Source organism: Cricetulus griseus (genome assembly GCF_003668045.3).
Source record: "Cricetulus griseus strain 17A/GY chromosome 1 unlocalized genomic scaffold, alternate assembly CriGri-PICRH-1.0 chr1_1, whole genome shotgun sequence".
In the NCBI taxonomy this organism is placed as follows: Eukaryota; Metazoa; Chordata; class Mammalia; order Rodentia; family Cricetidae; genus Cricetulus; species Cricetulus griseus.
In genome coordinates this window covers 62637135-62657090 of record NW_023276807.1, presented here as the reverse complement: position 1 = coordinate 62657090, position 19956 = coordinate 62637135, and the positions used below count along the sequence as shown (strand labels likewise).

General features: G+C 43.4%; 1 protein-coding gene across 2 annotated transcripts in view; it reads left to right on the top strand.

Annotated features, from left to right (window-relative positions):
• The first annotated feature begins 5358 nt into the window (after positions 1 to 5358).
• Positions 5359 to 19956, top strand: part of Mcph1 (microcephalin 1) — a 193023-nt gene continuing 178425 nt past the window's right edge. Inside the window, exons 1-3 of one of the 2 annotated variants that reach the window (XM_027389651.2) lie at positions 5359 to 5870; positions 7335 to 7426; positions 12561 to 12679. In XM_027389651.2, the coding sequence (XP_027245452.1) occupies positions 5774 to 5870; positions 7335 to 7426; positions 12561 to 12679 (308 nt within the window). In that variant the 5' untranslated portion in view covers positions 5359 to 5773. Of the gene's footprint in view, positions 5871 to 5913; positions 6271 to 7334; positions 7427 to 12560; positions 12680 to 19956 lie in introns of those variants that run through there. The other variant, XM_027389652.2, reaches the window with a different exon arrangement.

The window sequence follows — 19956 nt, the reverse complement described above, 5'->3', positions numbered from 1 at the left end:
AGGTCTCTGGCCTCCACCCTTTCTTTCTCTTCCATTCCGTTTGGTTTTTCAGAAAGAGCAATAAGGAAAGTGCGCCTGCCTGGTTGGTACTTGGCCTCTGCATTTGATATTCATGAGCTTCTAGAAACCTAGATTCATCCCCTGCTGCGTTTGAGCCACACTGTAGAATGCAGGCTTCTGACGGGGGGGGGGAGGGGGGCGCTGCAGATTGTAGGGGACCAGTGTTTTCCCACAGAAATGACCCTTTCTCTGATTTTTTTGCCAGCACTTCTTGGAGACTTGACTGCTGCCTCCTGACTGCTGCCCCAAAGCTGTCAGGTTGGTAAGAAGAAATCTCTGAAAGCTGGCCACCTGCTGAGCCCAAGTGTGTGCCTCACAAAAGTCAATATTTTCAGCTTTCCCGTAGCCCTGGCATGTTTAAAGGGCTTTCTAGTGTACATCCTTTGATTGTGAGGGAGTGCTGGAAAGGAAAATGGCTTTCATCTTTTGTCTGTAGAGAGTGGAAAGCAGAGTTGCTCTGGTCTTGTCTTCACCAGAGCCTTTCCTTAGAAGTTGTTTCATTTAAAAACCATTGTAAGAGCAGTGACAAAAAAGCATAAGACTAGAAAAATTTGCATTCACTAATGTTTTAGGGTGCACAGCATAGTGAGGGTTGGCTGAGGAAAGAAGGCAGTTCAAGACAAAATTTCAAGGCATATGTGGCAGCAGGAAAGTCCGGCCTCTTCTGATGGACTGAACCTCAAACAGCCATACAAAGGCATATTTACTGATTGTTACATAAAGTACTTCCTAATACCAAGTACATACCAAGTATATACCAAGGTCCCTAATCTAATTTATATGTCTTACTAAAAGAGCACTACCACTGCTCTGCCTTAGTTCAGCTTTTTGAGACAGGTTTTTTTCTAGCCCAGGCTGGCCACCGTCTCATTGTATATCCAAGATGACCTTGGACTCCTAACCCTCCTGCCTCTACCTCCCAAACTCTGTGATATAAGGTGAAGGCTACCATACCCAGCTTCTCTTTGTTGACAGGTGTGGCTATGGGCGACTTTAATCCTGGAACTCAGGAAGCAGAGGACAGCCTGGTCTACACAGCAAGTTCCAGACCAGCTAGACCTACATAATGAAACCTCTGGCTCCAAATACTGCGATTTTAAGATTTATTTTTTATATGTATATTTGTTTTGCCTACATGTATAATGTGAAGTACATGTATATTATGTATGTAAAGCCCTAATGACTGAGCCATCTTCCTAGCTCCTTACATAAGTTTCAAACATAGCATTTTATACCAGTATTTCTTTAGAGAAAAGAACGTCTATATTAGACTAATCCCACTTGTGATAGTTGGAATGAGAAATGTCCTCAAAGGCTCTGGCATTTGAGCACAGGGTCCCCAGTTGGTGGTGCTGTTTGGGGAGGTCATGGAAACTTTAGGAGGTTCAGCTTGCTGGAAAAGTCCATCAGTGGAGGTGGGCTATGAGCCTATATAGCCTTACCTCATTTCCTGTTCATTTTCTCTGCTTCCTATGTGTAGAAGAAAATGTGATCAGCCACCTTCCAGCTCCTGCCACCAGGCCATTCATTCCCCACCACAATGGACTTTATCCCTCTAGAATCTTAAGTCAAAATAAACCCTTTCTCTAAACTGCTTTTGGTCATGGTGTTGAATCACAGCAACAGCAAAATAACAACCTTAACAGAAATGATTCTTAGCTTGCACAGTATTGTTTTTCTATCAGTAGGATAGGATACTGTTACAATCTGAATGCTGGTGTCTCTTCAAACTTCAAGAGTTAAAAATCCACTCCTCACTGAGAATGGCAGTACACACCAAAAAAGGAATGATAGCCCTCCAGGTCATGGCACTAGGTGAGTGAGGACTCTGGGAGGTGATTTGGCCCTGAGAGTAGAGGCCTCATAAACAGAAGCAGCACTTTTAAAAAGATATGTTTTTAAAGCTATTTGCTTGTGTCATTGTGTGGGAACGTGCATGTGTGAATGAAGTGCTGATGGAGTCCAGAACAGGGCAACGGATCTGGAGCTAGAGTTACAGGCAGTTATTAACTTCCCAACAGAAGTGCTGGGAACTGGATTCCCTCAAAGAGCAGTGCACACTGTGAGTCAGCTTTCCAGGCCCCAGCTACTGCATCTTTATACTGCCTGTGGAAACACAATACAAAAGAGAAGGGCTATCTGTGAAGGGCAGACCTGAGTGTGGAGTCATCATCCTTGGACTTCCAACCTGCAGAAGCTGAGAGATTAACATCTACTGTTTATAAACCACACAGCTACTGTCTTGTGTTACACAGCCTTGGTCAGACTAAGAGACTGCAGGAACACATGAAATGATCCATTTGATTCTTGTTTGAATAGCCTTGGGCCCTATGATAGTTAATTTTACCATCTTGCTAAGGTTAAGAGCCACCATAGAAACTAATCTGTGGGCCTTTCTGTGAAGAATTATCTATCTATATTATGTAAACTGAGGTGGGAAGATCCACCCTAAATGTGGGCAGCATCAGGCCATGCTAGGATGGCAGGTTGAATGAAAGGAGAAACAGCCTAGATGCAAAGTCACCAGTACTCTCACCATCCGGCCCCATGGCATCTGTGCCCAGATGGACTGTACCATTCAACTGTGAGCCAAAATAAACTCTTGCCTTCTTACATTTCCCTTTCAGGTATTTTTGTCAGAGCACTAAGACAGCAAATGATGCAGCTCTACTAATGGACTACCAACATGTACATAAGTAAGCCAGAATATCCAACTGGTTTCAGGCTTGAGTGGGATTAGGGTCATATTGACCAAAAATTATTTAGCCTACTTCTTATCTTCCTGCTAGATTTTTCTTAACTTTTCCTTTTTATAAGAATTTCAGGCTTATAAAAATGCATAAATAGTCGGGCGGTGGTGGCACATGCCTTTAATCCCAATACTTGGGAGGCAGAGGCAGGCGGATCTCTGTGAGTTCGAGGCCAGTCTGGTCTACAAGAGCTAGTTCCAGGACAACCACCAAAGCCACAGAGAAACCCTGTCTTGAGAAAACAACAACAACAAAAAATGCATAAATAGGAAAATATCGTATAATACATTCATGATTCATGGAGTCACAATGCATGCCACACTTCCTCTGTCCTCTCTGATCTGGCCTATCTTTGCATTGTAGTTGACTAAAAGCCCATTTTCAACTTTGATTACAGGCTTCATCCATATGGGACTAACTGACCACTCTTTCCTGTTGGCACAAATTCACCAAAGTGTCACAGGGGACTGAACAGGCAACCACTAAAATGATACTGGGAGTGGTACTGCTGCCCTGTGTTGGGAGAGACAATTAAACAAAGATTCTGGGACTGAGCTTGAATACCAGGTCCAAAAGAGCTGATCAAACCAAAGCGGAGTCAGTCATGGTAAGTGCCAGACAGGGCAAGAGAAGGTGTAAAAGAAGCCGAAAGGTCCCACAGGTAAAAGCAGATTCCAGTTCACCTAAGCTAGCCAAATAAGGAAATCCTAAGTAAATAAATAAACAAATAAGTAAAAGTTGAGCTATGGTTCTTCTTGTGTTCCCTTCTTAGGAAGCCAAGTCCTGCTCTTACTGCCTGTATAAAGTGAGGACATGACCACTCCAGGGTATGGCTGAGGAGGTTTTTGTTTTTTTGTTTGTTAGTTTTTGTAGATATGAGGGAAAGTACAGCCAGAGGCATCTGGAAGAGTCCAGAGCAAGGGAAGTGGTATATTGAACTTGGTCAGTAGAGTGGACCAGGCCATGAGAGGAGGAGGAGAGGGGAAAGAGAAAGACAAAAGAGAGGACCAAGAAAGAGAGGCAAGAGGGGCCATGAGGACCAACAGAACTCATGGCCAAAATGACAGGGTTACATAGAAATAAGAAGCTGGGGTAACAGCTGGAGAAGTTCAGGGAAGGGGGTGGGGTGAGAAATGCTAAGAGGAGCCACAGGTACTGACTGAGCCTGGAGGCCAGCAGGCACTTTGGTATGTTAATAGGCACCATTTAGCCCTTTGTCTGAGTTTCTTTTGCACCTGACACTGCTTAGTGACAGCTCTCAGGAGGTTTAGAGAAAGCTACCTCAATCCACATATTCCCAATAATAGCTAATTACTTGTAATTTAAACATTTTTTTTAAAAAAGATAGGGTCTCTATGCAGTCAAAAGTGGCTTCCAATTTCCAGTCCTTGTCCCTCAGGTGTATACCACCACACTCGACAATTTTATCTTTTGACAGAAGCAAAAGGAGACAATAAAAACAAATTCCCTCTGAAGCAATGGTTCTCAATCCGTGGGCCGTGACCCCTTTTCGGGTCGTGACCCTTTCACAGGGGTCGCCTAAGAGCATCAGAAAACACAGATTTTTTCATTACAATTCATAACAGTAGCAAAATTACACTTCTGAAGTAGCAATGAAAATAATTTTACGGTTGGGGGGTCACCAAAACATGAGGGACTGTATTAAAGGGTCGCAGCATTAGGAAGGTTGAGAGAACCTTCAGAAGGCTAGCAAAATCAGGCCGAGAGAGCATTCCCACTTCCTAAAGAGGAAAGGGACACTGCCTAATAAGTCATCAGTGTCTCTCAGCCAGTTAGGAAAAAACAAAAACAAAAACAAAAATAAAAACAACTCCCTAAAGTCCATTCTAATCCCCAAGCATACTCCTCAATTCTAGGTTGAGTCCCTCTAATTTTTAGTGCCGTGTTTTTATTTAGCTCGTGAAAGGATTATGGTCTTCATGGTGGAACAAAGGGATGGACTACGGGTAGAAGAATTATGTAAATTTGGTTCATATTTTAAAAAATAAGGTGAAGGACTGACTGAGGTGGCACGCCCAGTAATCCCAGCACTCGGAGAGACTGAGGCAAGAAGACTGCTAAGAGTTGTGGGCTAGAAAACAAGGCCCTGTCTCAAAACAAAAAAAAGAAAAAAATCCAGGGGCTATAGAGATGGCTCAGTGGTTAAGGACATTTGCTCTGGCAGAGGACATGGATTTGGTCCCCGACACCCACATGGTGGCTCCTAACCACATATAAATCCTGCTCCTGGGGTCCTGACGCCCTCCTCCGGATGTTCACTGGCAGGCGCCAGGCCAGGCACGCACGTGGTGCACATATGTACACTGCACGCAAAACACTCACACACGTAACATACATAGGTATCAAAAAGAAATAAAAGAAAACGAAAGCCCAGTTTAACCAAAGAAGTTGCTTTTAATGTCTAGTGCTTAGGGCGACTAGAGGAGACCTTTGCCATCAGACCAGCTGGCTCTTGCAGGCTGGGATCCTCCGGCCCCCTCCCCCCTCCCGGCAGCCCTTGCGCGGGGAGGCGGGCCCGCATCTGGCTCGCCCACTCTCCGAATTCTCTTTGGCGGGAGTTTTGAAGAGCCGGGCGCACGCAGAGGCTCCAGAAGCCGGCTTCCTGCTCCACGGTGCGGGGCTGGGTGGGGGTCCACGAGTGGGTCTGCGTGGCTGAGAGCACAGGGTCCCCCTATAGGGTCACCGGAGGGCGCGGGCCCAGCCCGCAGACGCAGCGCTGATCAGCGATCGCCCTGAAGCCGCCGTGCGGCGGACCGACTCTAGCCAGGGCGCCGCCCGCAGTCGCCGGGTGCCGCAGATAGCTTCAGAGGCTTCCTGGAGGGAGCAAGGACTTTGCTGCGGTGTGTCACGGAGCCTAGAGTACGCGAAGAGGGAAGGAAAGAAACCGGAGTCGCTTCCACCACACACGCCCGGTCCCGAGCCCCCGGGGGCGCGGCCTGCGCATGCGCACCCCTCTGCCTTCCTGCCCGCGCACGCTCGGTCCGGTCGCACGCCGGGTCATGGAGACCTCGGGAGCCGCTGGGGGCGCCTTCCTGAAAGGTGAGGAGACACGCCCAGTGGGGGGGGGGTTGTCTGCCTGACGCGTGCTCGGAAGCCCTTCCTGGGCCACCTGGGTCCTCTTGACTCAGGGTCCTAACCAAGTTGTGTGGACCATCCACCCTAGTCTCTATGTGGCCTTCACCTCTCTCGGAGTCTCTGCCATGGCACCTATGGCCCCCTCTCCCCGCCCACTGTGCGTCCTGAGCGCTGGGTAGCTGGCAGGAATCAGGTCCTATCTTAGCTTTCTGAGAACGTCATCTCTAGGGCTTGGGCACTTGTGGGAAGAGCAAAAGTAATTCTTTTAGTAATAATGAGAGTGGCCTCTCGGTGGGCCCTACTCAGAGCTGACACTTGTGGAACGCTTACTTTTGTCGTGCCAAAAACTCCCTTCATTTCTCTGGTAAGGAGAGCAAGGCTTGTTCCTCCTTTGCTTAGTAGGGTCCTCACGGTTGAGCCCCCAGGATGCCTGTTCACGGGCATGACTCCACAAACTGAGGGCTGTGCTGTGCTGATGCTGGCAGAGTTTGGCTTTGAGGAAAGCTCTGTGTGAAGGGACTTGGAGTGTGAGAGCTGAAAGAACAGACAGACCAGCTGTTTGCACAATTCTGTTACCAGGGGTGACTGTTTTTCTAGTGTTACTATAGTATTTTGTAACAGAACCAGGTATTGCATTTGTTTCACCACCATTACTTAGAAGTGGGACTCTTGAAGAAAAAATAATTTGGTTTTGGAGACAGTCAGTCTCTAACCAATGCTAACCTACAATACTTCTTAGGCAGCTGAGGCTGACCTTGACTTTCTGATCCTCCTGCCCTAGAGATGGGATTAAAGGTGTGGGCTTCCATACCTTGTTTGTGTTGTAGTAGGCTTAAAACCCAAGACCTACTGCATGCCAAATAAGCAGTCTACCAACTGTGCTGCATCTCCAGCCCTTCTTCAGAGTTTAGATGTGAAAAGCAATGAAGAATGGCAGGTGAAAACTATATGCATCTAATTTCCTTCTCCATATATTCTTTTTTAAGACAAGGTCTCCTGCAGCCTAAGCTGGCCTCCAACTTGCTCTATAGCTGAGACTGGCCTAGAACTCTTGATCCTCTTGCCTAATCCCTAAATGCTAAGGTTACAGGCATGTGCTAATATGCTCCACAAACAAAATTTTACTATAACAAAGCTATATTGGATTGTTAAACTACTGCCTATGTTATGGCCATGAAATTGAGTTGTTGGAAGATAGTGTGGCCCAGAAAGCCTGGAATAATTACTGTTTCTTTACAGAAAGCAGAATTCAGGATAATTAAGCCCAGGTTAGGAAGATTTTAAGTACCACCAAAGTAGTAGCAGTGACAATATTTTGAATAGATTCCTAATAGAAATTTTCATATATTTTCTTAACATAAATAGAACTAGAGAAAAACACAATTTCCAGTGTGTATTTCCTCCTGCTAATGTCTTGCTTATTTTCAGATGTTGTGGCCTATGTTGAAGTATGGTCTTCCAACGGTACAGAAAATTATTCAAAGACATTTACAAAACAACTTGAGGATATGGGGGCAACGGTAAGAAATTAATATCAGAATGATTGATAGCCCGCTGGTATTTTCTTGTTAGGGGAGCTGTTCCTTAGAACATGAAGGACATGGCAGTGGGTGAGTGGTGGGAGACAAAACAAAGAAATGAAATAGGAGTTGGGCAGTAGTGCTTACAGAGCAGATGGTTTTGGAGAGTGTGAGGAGAAATCTAGGAGGAAGCAGGAATCTGGCATTGATTCTGTAAGGACTGGTACTTGGAGACAAAAGAATAAAGATACAGGAGAATGCAAGTTCCTAAGGGAAGGCTGTGGCCTTACTTACTGGAAACATCTCATAGCCACTTGACTATCCATATCTACAGCTTGAGGCAGTCACAGCTATAGATTGTGATGTGGCACCAAGATCTCTGGGATCAGGAGAAAATGTTGGCCTTACTCAGATTCCGATTAGAGTGAATAGTACTGAAGGAGGTGGCCTTTTGAATATTTAAGGACCAGTGATGGCCTGACCACCAAGCCAGGAACAAGAGAGAGAAAAATGTGGAAGCAATTTTGGAAGAATTTAAAAGGTGGGGATTCAGCCAGGTGTTGGTGATTTACTCCATTAATCCCAGCATTTGGGAGACAGAGGCAGGTTAGTTTCTGGTTCAAGGCCAGCCTGGTCTACATAGTGGGTTCCAGGACAGCCATAGCTATAGCTACACAGAGAAACCCTGTTTCAAAACACAAACAAACAAAAACAAAAGATGGGGATTCAGAACAAAAGAGCCCCCAGGAAAGGTAAAATATACTTGAGGTTTACAAACTCTTAAGGGGATTTTCTTAGTTCACTTTCCCATTATAGAGATAAAGGGGTTTTGAGGTGAGTCTAAGAACCCTGGCTTAGGGGGAAATGGAGACAGTGCTCTGGTAAGGAGTTTTGCTTTGAACAAAGTGTGCTTACAAATTGGTCTTCAGGGACCGCTCACTGATAGGCTACATGAAGTGGATAAAGTAGGTGACAGGATAGATAACTCAAGGCAGTGTAAGTAAGCATTGGTGTTAGAGCAGTACCTGCCTTGCTCAGCCACCCTAATCCATGTGAAGTTAGGTCAAAGACTTAGAATAGCGGAATAGGCACAGATGAGCTGCCACCTATAATGGAGTTAAAGCCTATTATACCCCTGTAAAAAAGAAAATCTTGTCAATTGAAAATGTATTTAATCACACAGCTTAGCCCTGTGTGTATGGAACAGTGGCTCTTTGGACTGATTGAGAATTGCTGTTCTTTGCATCATGAGATGTAACCCATATCCTACAGTACATAGCCAGCTTACAAAATACCATTTCCCATGACCTCAAAATAAAACAACCCTAAGTAAAACCCTGATAAACCAGGGACTTTCTGTGTGGAAGGCCAATGTATTTTCCATTGAAGAGGCACAGCATGTTTTGTTACATTGACATGTGAGACACCAAGTAGAGTTTCATTTTAGGAAGGTCGGAGTGTAAATTCTGGCTCATGCATCTGTGTAGATATAGTCTGTGGCAGCCCAATCCAAGGTGTGGGATTTTTTTTCCAGATCATCTTCTGTTAAAGGCATACAGGTGCTGTTTATTGTCTGATAATGTGAAAACCTCGGGGGTAGTGTCCCCAGCTGCTAGGCTGAGCTCTTTCTGATTGCCTTGAGAATGATTGTGCACAAACGTAACACCTGTGCATTGTTTAAAAAAAAACAAACAAAAAAATTACTACTCTACAGGCTGTGAGATCTGTAATGAAGTCCCAGAGAAGCCAGCTGTCCTTTGCTCTGTGCTCCTTTTGTGCTGGGAGAGAATTCTTAGTCTCACGAATACTACTACACCATCAGTGAGCTAGGTCCCTAGTCTCTTTGTGGTTCTGGAAAGATAATCATTTAAAAAAGTTTTTAAACATGTGGGTGGAGGACAAGAGCACATGGCATATATGTGGTCAGAAGACAGCTTGAGGTCGCCTCCTACCATGCAGTGCCTGAAGAACACGTGTAAGTCATCAAGCTTGCTGGTGCAAGTGCCTCCCTTTACCCACTAAAGCATGTCACCAGACCCCAAATGTTGTTTTTAATCTCTTCCTTTTTATATTTGCTTTCATATTTCCAGTGTACAGTACTTTCTAAGGTGGATAAAGTCCAAGAACACCATCCTTATTCCCCCCCAACCACAGGATGCCTGAACTTACAGATAGTACAAAGCCCTATCTATGCATACACACCCATGAGCTGGCCCAGTAGTACAGGACAGTATCCCAGCTACTTGAGAGAATGAGGCATATAACCAAGATGAAAGTACCTTATCAAATCCTGTATCACAGTTTAAAAAAATAAAAACAGAAAGGGTTGGAGATGTAGATATAAGATTTAGTAGTAGAATACCTGCCTAGCATGCTTAATACCATAGGTTCAAGCCTCTCCAGTGCTGGGATTACAAGCATGAACCACCATGTCTGACTTTTTACACAAATTCAGCAAATCAAACTTGCAGTTGGTTTTTGTTTTGTTTTGTTGTCTCTTTTACTTTTGGGAGGACCTGCCACCCAGCTCCAAATAAATACACAAATAGTTGAACTTGGGTTCTCTAGAAGAGCAGCCAGTGCTCTTAACCACTGAGCCATCTCTCCAGCCCCCATTACCAGCTTTTCTTAAATTATCTTTTGCCTCTGGGCTTTTCTTTTTCTCTATTCTGTATACCTTTCTTTACTTCTTACTCTTTGGCTTGCTGTGTATCTGGCCCCTGTTATCCTCCTCCTTCCTCTTGCTTCTTCTCTTTTTCCCAGATTTCTCATCCCATTTATTCTCTCTGCCTGGCAGCCCTGCCTATCTTTTTCCTGCCTTGCTATTGGCCATTCAGCTCTTTATTATACCAATCTGGTGTTTTAGACAGGCACAGTAACACAACCTCACAGAGTTAAAGACAAATGCAACATAAAAGAATGCAACACATCTTTGCATCATTAAACAAATGATCCACAGAATAGACAAATGTAACACATCTGAAAATAATATTCCATAACACAAACCAAGGATATCAGTATTTGCAAAGCAGACACTTTACGACTGAGCCACCTCCCCAGTCCCAAAAGGCATATTTTGACGTGGCTGTATGTATGACTCGACTTAGTATTTTAGCTGATTGAAAAATATTATCATGCAGTCTTTGTCCCTGAAGGAATGTATTCATTACCTTTTTACACAAAGTCTCACTATGCCACGTATTCAGTCTCATAGTGATCCTCCTACCTCAGTCTCTGAAGTGCTAGGATTGCAGGCTTGTGCCACCGTGCCCAGCTTCTACATTATCTTCTGACTTCAGATTGCTATTCGTTAGTGTCTGATCTAGTTGTTACTTCTCATTGCTTGAAATGATGGCATGTGTACTGGATAGTTTTATGTCAGCTTGACACAAGCTAAAGTCATCTCAGAGGAGGAAAGCTCAATTGAGAAATTACTCCATTAAGTTCAGACTATAGGTAAGCCTGTAGTGTATTTTCTTAATTAGTGATTGATGGAGGCGGGTCCAGCCCATTGTGGGAGGTGCCACCCCGGGCTGGTGGTCCTGAGTTCTTTAAGCAAGCCAGTGGGAGTAAGCCAATAAGCAGCACTTGGGAGACAGAGGCAGGCACATTCCTGAGTTCAAGGCCAGCTTGTTCTACAGAGTTCAGGACATCCAGGGCTACACAGAGGAACCCTGTCTCTGGGAAGAGAGAGGAGAAGACAAACCCTTTCCTTCCAAGTTGCATTGGTCGTGATGTTTTGTTTCTTAACAGCAATAGTTAGTAACCAAGCCAGGTTATGTGATTGGTGTGGAGCATTGCTCACGCTTGTGCCATGCCTTACAAGGGTCTTTTGATCCAGAATGCAGGTCTTTTTATAATTTGTTTCATTTCCCCAATTTGTTATATTTTAACCCCATAACTTGGGATCATGATCTGTGTTTTTTATGGTCCTGGCTTTCCCTGTTACCTATTCTCTGTTTGCTCTGTTGCTGGGGAGATTTTCTTTACCTGGCTGTCTACTGTTTCTATGGATTTTTTTTTCTATTCTTAAATTTGTAGTAACTTTAGGTCTTGACTCCTTTGAATTATCTGATCTTATCACATAAATATTACATTGTCTCAAAATACTGTTTTTAATTTTAATTAGATACTTATTCTCCTTACTGTTTCCTCCAAATTATACTGTCTCTCTTTAATGTAGAGGAATTTTATTTATTTATTTATTTATTTATTTACTGACTTAGTGAGAGAGGGTCTCATGTACTTAGGCTGGTCTAGAACTGGCTATGTAGCAGAAGATGGCCTTAACTATGTGGTTCTCCTGTCTCCACCAAAGCACTAGGATTACAGGTGTTTACCACCATACCTGGCTTTTAAAAACGGTGGGAGGATAGAACCCTGTTCTTTGTGTGTGCTAGGCAAGCACTCTACCAACCGAGTTATGCCCACAGCCTAACCATGGCAAGTTCAAAAAAATGTAAGGTGTGTGTGCCTATGCATGTGCCCCACATGCCACAACTCATGTGTGGAGGTTAAAAGATGAAGATTGTTTTCAAACATCCTTGTTGTGTCTCCCAGTCTTTTCAGCTGTAAATAAGCGGTGCCTTCTCCTATCCATTTTTCTTTTCCTTGCACTTTATCCTCAGGGGCTCCTCCTGGTTTGGTCTTCCCCATTCTCTTTATCCTTGAAGGATTCCTACTCTGTTCTATGCTTAGAAGCTTTATTGTTGGAGTAAGGGTGACAGGAGCTGAAGCTTTATTGGGAGGTAAGAGTGACTTGAACGCCAACCCTCATTCTGATTGCAGCAAATGTATTTTGGTGAGGAGAGATTGAGACAAGGTCTTACTATGTAGCTCTGGCTGACCTGGAACTCTGTGTGGATGAGGCTGACCACAAATTCAGAGAGAGCCTCCTGCTTGTGCCTCCTAAGGTCTAGAATCAAAGTTGTGTACCAACATGCCATGAAAAAACAACTTTCCACATCCACCACAGTATTTTTTTTCTGGTGCATTGTGACAAGTGAAATTCTTGGGTAAGGGTTTTGATCATTTCATTTTGACAAATTTTGAACAATGTTCTTTTTGATCACTTTATTTAAGAAATTATGAATAGATAGCAGTGAGTTATTTGTTTTTTGGATTTTGTCCACAGGTTTCAAAAACTTTGAACAAGCAAGTGACCCATGTGATCTTCAAAGATGGGTATCAAAGTACCTGGGACAAAGCCCGTAAGACAGGGGCAAAGCTGGTTTCCGTCCTCTGGGTTGAAAAGTAAGTAGTTGTCCTCTATTTTTCTCCTACGGTTTTCTAAGACTGGTCAAGATCTAGTTTTAAGGCTTTGCCTGGGTCAGAATTTGATAATATTTTATTTTCATCTTTCCTTGGCCTTCTTTGGAGGCAACTACCTTAATAATCTTTAAGTCTTAGTTTCTGCAGCTGAAAAATAGATGAAGTGCTGTTTCCGTGTAAAGAGAGGGTGAGTATGAAGGCCTAAGGCAGCCGTGTGCCTTGGATGTGCAGGAGACATGGAGAGTGTGACAGAGCACTGTGTATTGTTGCTGTTAACATTAGGTAGCATTAGGTTGTCATAGTAGGAGCTTATTTTTCTCACAGCTCTGGAAGCTGTATACTTCAGACGTCTGTTGCTTTATACCTCTACTTGGTGAAGCAGAAAAATTTGTGTGGACATTGAGTACAACTGCTTTCTGCTTTTAAGTGTCTTAATTGGCTTATCAAATTTGGGTAGCCAAACTGGATTTCGGGCACAGATTGGAACCCCCAAGTGTGATAACAATCCCAGTACTCCCAACTTGGGGTCTAAAGTCAGGGGAGGGGGATAGAGGCAGGAGGAGGATCAGAGTTCAAATTCATCTTCTACTATATAAGAAGAGTTGTTTGAGACAGTGTGGACTCTGAGACCCAGTCTCCAAGAAGGAAAAAAAAAGCCCTTTGTATTAGAGATGCAGGAAATGCATAACTGGTCTGATATGACATTTTTATTTAATTCCTGTTTCTAGTCAGAATCATTGGACCTCTGTATACATTACTGTTCTATAGATATGTCTTTCTGCAGGTTTAAATGCCAGAAATTGGGTTTTTAGCTCAAAGGGGCTTGTACATTTGTGGTAGATAGTACCAAATTTTACTGGAAAGAATACTTTAATTTCTACTCTTTCAAGGAATATGAAAAGCTATGTCTTAATTTGTCAGTAAAAAGTATTGTTTTTATTCTAATTTTTTCTAACTTTAAATGAGCTGAAATGACCTCTGTTAATCACTGGTCTGACTTCTCTTTTTAACTGCCCAGGGTCACTCATCAGTTTTTCTTTGGCTGTGGTCATCTAATGTGGCTTCTAATGTCCCATTGTGCAGGGTCTATTGGGCACCAGGTTTCAGACTGTAACAGGCTCTGGTGAAAATGACCTTTCCTTTGGACAATAGAAAATTTTATATCTAAGAAAACAAAAGATGAAGACAGAGTAATTAAAGATCAACCTGGCTGTCATCTCCTGGGTCTTTTGGAGAATATTGTTCATAAGTTAAAATTTTAAAACAGTCACTAACACACATTAAAAAAAATTGAAATTCATCCATTAACTGTTATCAGTCTCTTAAAGGAAGGTCTAAGACTGCTTGCTGCAGATCTAGGACCTAGGCCTGTGGAGGAGTGACGCTTAGGAGTCAGTGAGGCTGGCAAGTGCATGAAGATGCAAGGGACAGAGAACATGAGGAACTTGCAGGGACCACTTTACAAAGCAGTGCGTGACAGAGTGGTGATCAGCAAGTCCACTGCTGTAAGACTCATTATCTGGCTACCCTTTGCAGAGTCTCGGCATGCCTCTAGCTAGTATGTGCATCCTCTTAGAAGAGGTAAGATGGATGTAGGTGGCATTAGGCTTACAGAAGGTCGAGAGCAATTTGGCTTCTAATGTGACATGAAAAATGGGCCTGGCAAACTTCAGGTGACTAGCAGACCCTATTGTATTTCCACAAATGCCTTTCTTTGTACAATTGCATATTTGCCTTTCCTTTTTTAGCACCTAGTTCAGCTATAGTTTCCTCCAACAATATTCTAAGAACATAGTCCTGTGTCCTGTAATGATTCTGGTCTGGATCCCACCAGCCTGGGGAACGATGGAGACTGGTGTGGAGCCACTCTGATTTCTTCTGACCCTCACTGGGTACAGCCTGTATTCAGTACCTGGAACTCAGATCCTAGTCCAGCTCCACAGCTCCACCTGTGTTTTCTCTGCATAGACACCCTTCAAACACTCCTTCCTGTGCTCTTCCTTGAGTCCCAGGGGGATAGCTGTGCTAGCCAAGTGAATTTTCAGATATGCCCAGTACCCAATGCCATATGCCCCTGTTCAAAAATAATACACTGTTGCTTAGGTGCCTCACTGATTGTTTTAAGGGGTAAAGGGCAACAGTTTGGAGGCTGTGAGGGAGCAGCCGGGCTGACCCTGGTGAGAGTGGGAATTATAGGTTATCTCTTAGGGAGAAGCCTTCCTAGTGGGAAGGAAGCCACTGTGGCCTCCCTGGGCTACAGACATTGTTGTCCTGACAACTTGAAACACTGTTTCGCCTTGGCCACTAGATGGGGTGCTGTTGTTACCATTTTGCATTTCTGAAAAATACTAGAAGTCTAGCTTTTAGACTTCTAGTATTGATGGGGTGCCAGGTAAATGTGAAGCTTTTTGTTATCAGTGCAGTTTGGTTTTTATTATTTTTAATTACATGTCTGTGTGGGTATGTGCATGTGAGTTGTTACCCAGGGAGGCCAGAGGCATCAGATCTCTTTGGAGTTGGAGTTAGAGCCGGTTGTAACCTGCCTGACATACACACTAGGACTGGAGTTCCAGTCCACTGGAAAAACATTACATGTCTTTAACTACTGTCTCATCTCTCTAGACCTTGTTTTTGTTTTTGAGACAAGGTCTTGCTTTGTAGCTTGAGCTGGCTTGGATATATATATCTCATGCTGGCCTTGAACTCACAGAGAGTCACCTGCCTCTGCCTTCAGAGTCCTGGGATTAAAGATGTTTATAATAGTGCCTAGTTCAGTGTGAGTTTTTACTGAGTAGCTTCATACCTTAACACCTGTGTGATCATGCAAGTCCCTTTCCTATATTTGTTACTGACATCATGTTTTACTTCATGTATGAACTGACTAAATTCTGAATCTGAGCCTGTCACTCCTATAGGTGAGTTATTGAGATACTTAATCTAAAGTTAGGCAAAACATATCTTCTATAACTGTCCCCTAGACCAGGCACAAGTTTTGCTGATAAGAATCAACCCTTTCCCCAAACTATTAGCTATAAAACATGTTTATAATAATTTTACAAACTTGGACAGTTGGTCTGTGAGCTAAACTTAGTTTGTAACCCAGAAGGGAGGTGGCAGTGCTTACACACTAGACCTGGTGCAGACATCCCCAAACTATCTGACCTCGTCCTTACAGTGACTGGGGTATTCTATATGTGGTAATAGGATCCCTAGGTTCAGTTTCTCTCATATTCAGAGGAGTTCCCACCAGTTCCCTCCTTTTACTGACATTTTTCTTGAGTGAGAACAAGCTGGTAAGAACAACTCAGGATTAAACTCATAACCAGGCTAGAGAAGAAACACTTCAGAGACATTTCCCTCCTGCTGCTCTTTGACCACTCTTACTAGCTTTTCTCGTTTGTTTTGTTTTTTTCCCCTTTCATCTCCAACCTTCTCTCATCTGATCATGTATGTATCTGTAGCTCAGGTTGGGTAGCAGTCTTTGTGCCTCTGCCTTCCCAATGTACTGGCACGAGCCAGTACACCCAGCTCTTCTGTTAGGACCATTCCTAAAGCTATGGGCTTCTGGAGGCTTAAATAATGGGATTGTTACTTAAAACCAGCTTTGTAAATGTATAGCTTAAACCAAATGTGGTGGCTCATGTCTGTAACTTGGGAGGCTAAGACAGGAGGATCACTGAGAGTTCAAGGCCAGGTTGGGCTATATAACTAGTTCCAAATAACCTGGGGTACAATGTGAGACCCTGTCTCAAAATGTACCCATTTAAGTTTACAGATCAATGTGTTACATCATAACCACCAAACTCAAAATATAGGGGTTTTATAACCCTTCGGAGTACCACCTGCCCCTTTGTGGTCAGCTTCCTTCTCTCCATCCCCTATCCCAGAGCAGCCTCTGTAGACAGAAGTTAATTTCCCTGCTGTAGGATCCCAGGCAGATGCAGAAGCCAGCATTGACTGCTTGGCTTCCTTCAGTCAATGTGATATTTTAGAGATTTCTCCATAACTTATGCAGCAATAGTTTCCTTTCATTTGTTTAGCCAAGTAGTATCTATTGCATGTACATACCACGGTGTGTTTGCCAGTGGTAGAAATTTGAGCAGTTTTCCATTTTTGGTTACTATGAATGAAGTTGTTATGGAGATCTGTGTTTGTGCCTTTCTGTGTTTTCATTTCCCATAGTTTATTACCCAGAGAAGATGGCCACATGGTTTTACATTCCTGCAGCAGTGTGAGTGTTCTTTTGTTCCATGCTTTCACCTATGCTTGGGATTTGTCTATCATCGGAATTTAGCTATGAAGAGTAGATATATAGCAATCTCTCATAAGTTCTAATTTACGTACCATATAATTTTCTCAGTTAAAGTATACAGTTCACTGCTTTCAAACATAGCTCCAAGAGTTGTGCAGCCATTTCCACAATTCTATTTTATACCTTCAATCAAAGCCTGTGCCTTTAGCCATCACTGCCCATGTCTGAAGCCTCAGCAACTGTTTGTGTACTCTGCCTGTATAGTTTTCCAGTTATGGGCATTTTGTATAAATGTAGTCACATAGTATGGCAACACCTGAGGTGGCTTCTTAGCAAGGTCCATAATGTTGTCGTTTTTATTTGCTTCCTTTTTCTGACCAAAAATTGATTATATGGATATACACACACACACACACACACGCCTTCTCTCTCTCTCTCTCTCTCTCTCTAGTTTCTTTTCTGTTGCTGTGATTAAAAATACCCTGACAAAAGCAACTTAGGGAGACAAGGTTTGTTGAACTCACAATTCCAGGATACAGTCCATTGTGGCAGGAAAGTCACAGCAGCAGGGGATGGGGATGAGAGAATTAGTTCTGTTACATCCACAGTCAAGAATAGAGAGCAATTAGTCATGTGTGCTACAGCTCAGCCTGCTCTCCCCGTTTTACACAGTCCAAGATCCCTTGTTCAACTAACACTAGTTACAGGGGAGAGGCAGTCATTTCTTTCAGCCTTTCTGATCCCCCCCCCCAACACACACACACACACACACACACACACACACACACACGGCTTGATCTACTGTGGACATTATCTGGTATTGGTTTTTAAGATTTATTTTTTAATAGTTTTCTGTTTTTTTAATTATTTATTTTTGTTTTTATTTTTATTTTAATAAGCATTGGTTGTTTTGCCTGCCTGCAAGTCTGTGTTAGGGTATCAGATACCCTGGAAGTGGAACTACAGACAGTTGTGAGTTGCTATGTGGTTCTGGGAATTGAACCAGGATCCTCTAGAAGAGTAGTAGCCTGTGCTCTTAACTGTTGAGCCATCTCACCAGCCCCAAGATTTATTTATTTTTATTTACATGTGTGAGTGCCTGTGTATATGCATGTACATCACATGCATGCAGTGCCCCAGAGGCGGGAAGGGGGCATCAGGTCTAATCATCTGTAGTTACAGATGATTGTGAGTCACCATGTAGGTGCTCAGACTGATCTAGTGTTCTTACCGGCTGAGCCATCTCTCCAACCACAGGAAGTTTGTTTTTAACTAGTCCCTTTCAGGGTGCCCAGCTCCCACAGACACATATGCATTCCTTGCACACAAACATTCTTTCTCTTTATACCAATGTGCATGATACAGTTCTGATAGGAGGTAGGTAGTTGGATCTTGAGTCTTCCGTGAACACACTTCCTGTCATGTAGTATAGTATTTTCCTTCTCTGAGTTCTGCCTGCCTTCACTGTGTCCAAAACTTTTGGGTTCTAGTTGTCTAACATGGACCCACAGCCTCTACCTGGGTGTTAGGGGAATGGGTATGGCTAGTTACCCATGTCCATACCTGTTTTCCCTGCTTTGTTCCATTTGTTCTGTTGAGTCCCCATCTCCCCCTACACACACCCAAAGACTGGGAGAATCTGAAGTCCTTGACTCCCCTACCCCTCTGCTGGGCCTGGGTTTCCTTTATTTACTTTCCAGCTCCCCAGGCAGCTCTTAACCTCCTCCTCATTTTTGTTGGTTTATGTCCTTTTTTATTTTCCTTTACTGTTGTTTTATTGGGATTCAGGGGAACAAGAGAAAATCATGCATCTGCTCTGTCCTTTTACCCAGAGGTCCAGAACCTGTTTTTACTATCTAAACATTGCTTAGTTATGTTCCAGCCCCACTGTGCCTGCACTGTTCTGTGAACCTCCAGTGGCTTCTACCCTGGTTAGTACAGTGTCCTTGGTTACTCTCTTGTACCTGGAACCCATTCTTCAGGTGATCTGTCTGTGACCACCCATCTTTCCTTAGATAGAGCCCACAGGAGCAGGAGGCAAGCTCTGAGGGAGACACCTCATCCTCAGGGAACCAGAACTCTTTGTGTGGTAGTTTCTCCTAATTGGGATTGTCTGCCTGATCTTTCTCAGTGTTGGTGATAATATATAGGAAGGCTACTAATTTGTTTTTTTATGTTGATTTTGTATCTGCCACTTTGCTGAAAGTGTTTATCCAGAGTTTTACAATACCCTTTTGTGTAGGATCATATCTTCTACAAATAAGAACACTGACTTCTTCCTCTTCTATCTGTATCCTTTTTATTTATTTCTCTAGTCTTATTGCCCTTGCTAAAACTTTAAGACTTCTCTGTTCTCTTTTTGAGACAGGGTCTTATGTAACTCTGGCAGACCTGGAACTTACTGTATAGACTAGACTGACCATGAACTCTATGAGATCTGTCTACCTGCACCTCCTAAGTGCTGGTATTAAAATCATGAGCCACCATGCCTGGCTTTATTAGCTGTATTCTTTTACTTGAAATATGTGCATGCTCAAATGGGACTGGTTTGTAGTAAGATTGAGGGTATAGTTAGTGAACTATACCACACTCCTAATTCAAGAGCTCTCGTTGTCAATCACCTCCTCCCATACCACCATTAGGGAGCAGCAGTAGCTGCAAAAGCAGCCAATACTGCTAGAGAGGCTCACCACACATTGTAGTAGTTAATCAAGTTGTTCCTCTAACTTCAGTAACTATTCAGAGATAAACGGGGCAAGGATTGTATAGTAGACAAAAAGATAACTTGTTACTAAGGTTAGGAATGGAAGGGAAATAGGCTGGGTAAGGATGATGATGAGTATTAGATCAACTGAGGAAAAATAATGAGTGGGAAGTAGAAACCTGGATACTGTTAGGATCTAGAGTTTAAAGATTCTTACAGCTACATAAGGATAGAATTAAGTCAAAAGGGGAGAATGGTGAAGGAGAGAGAAGAAATGAGGTAGGAATGAGAAGAGAGACTGGG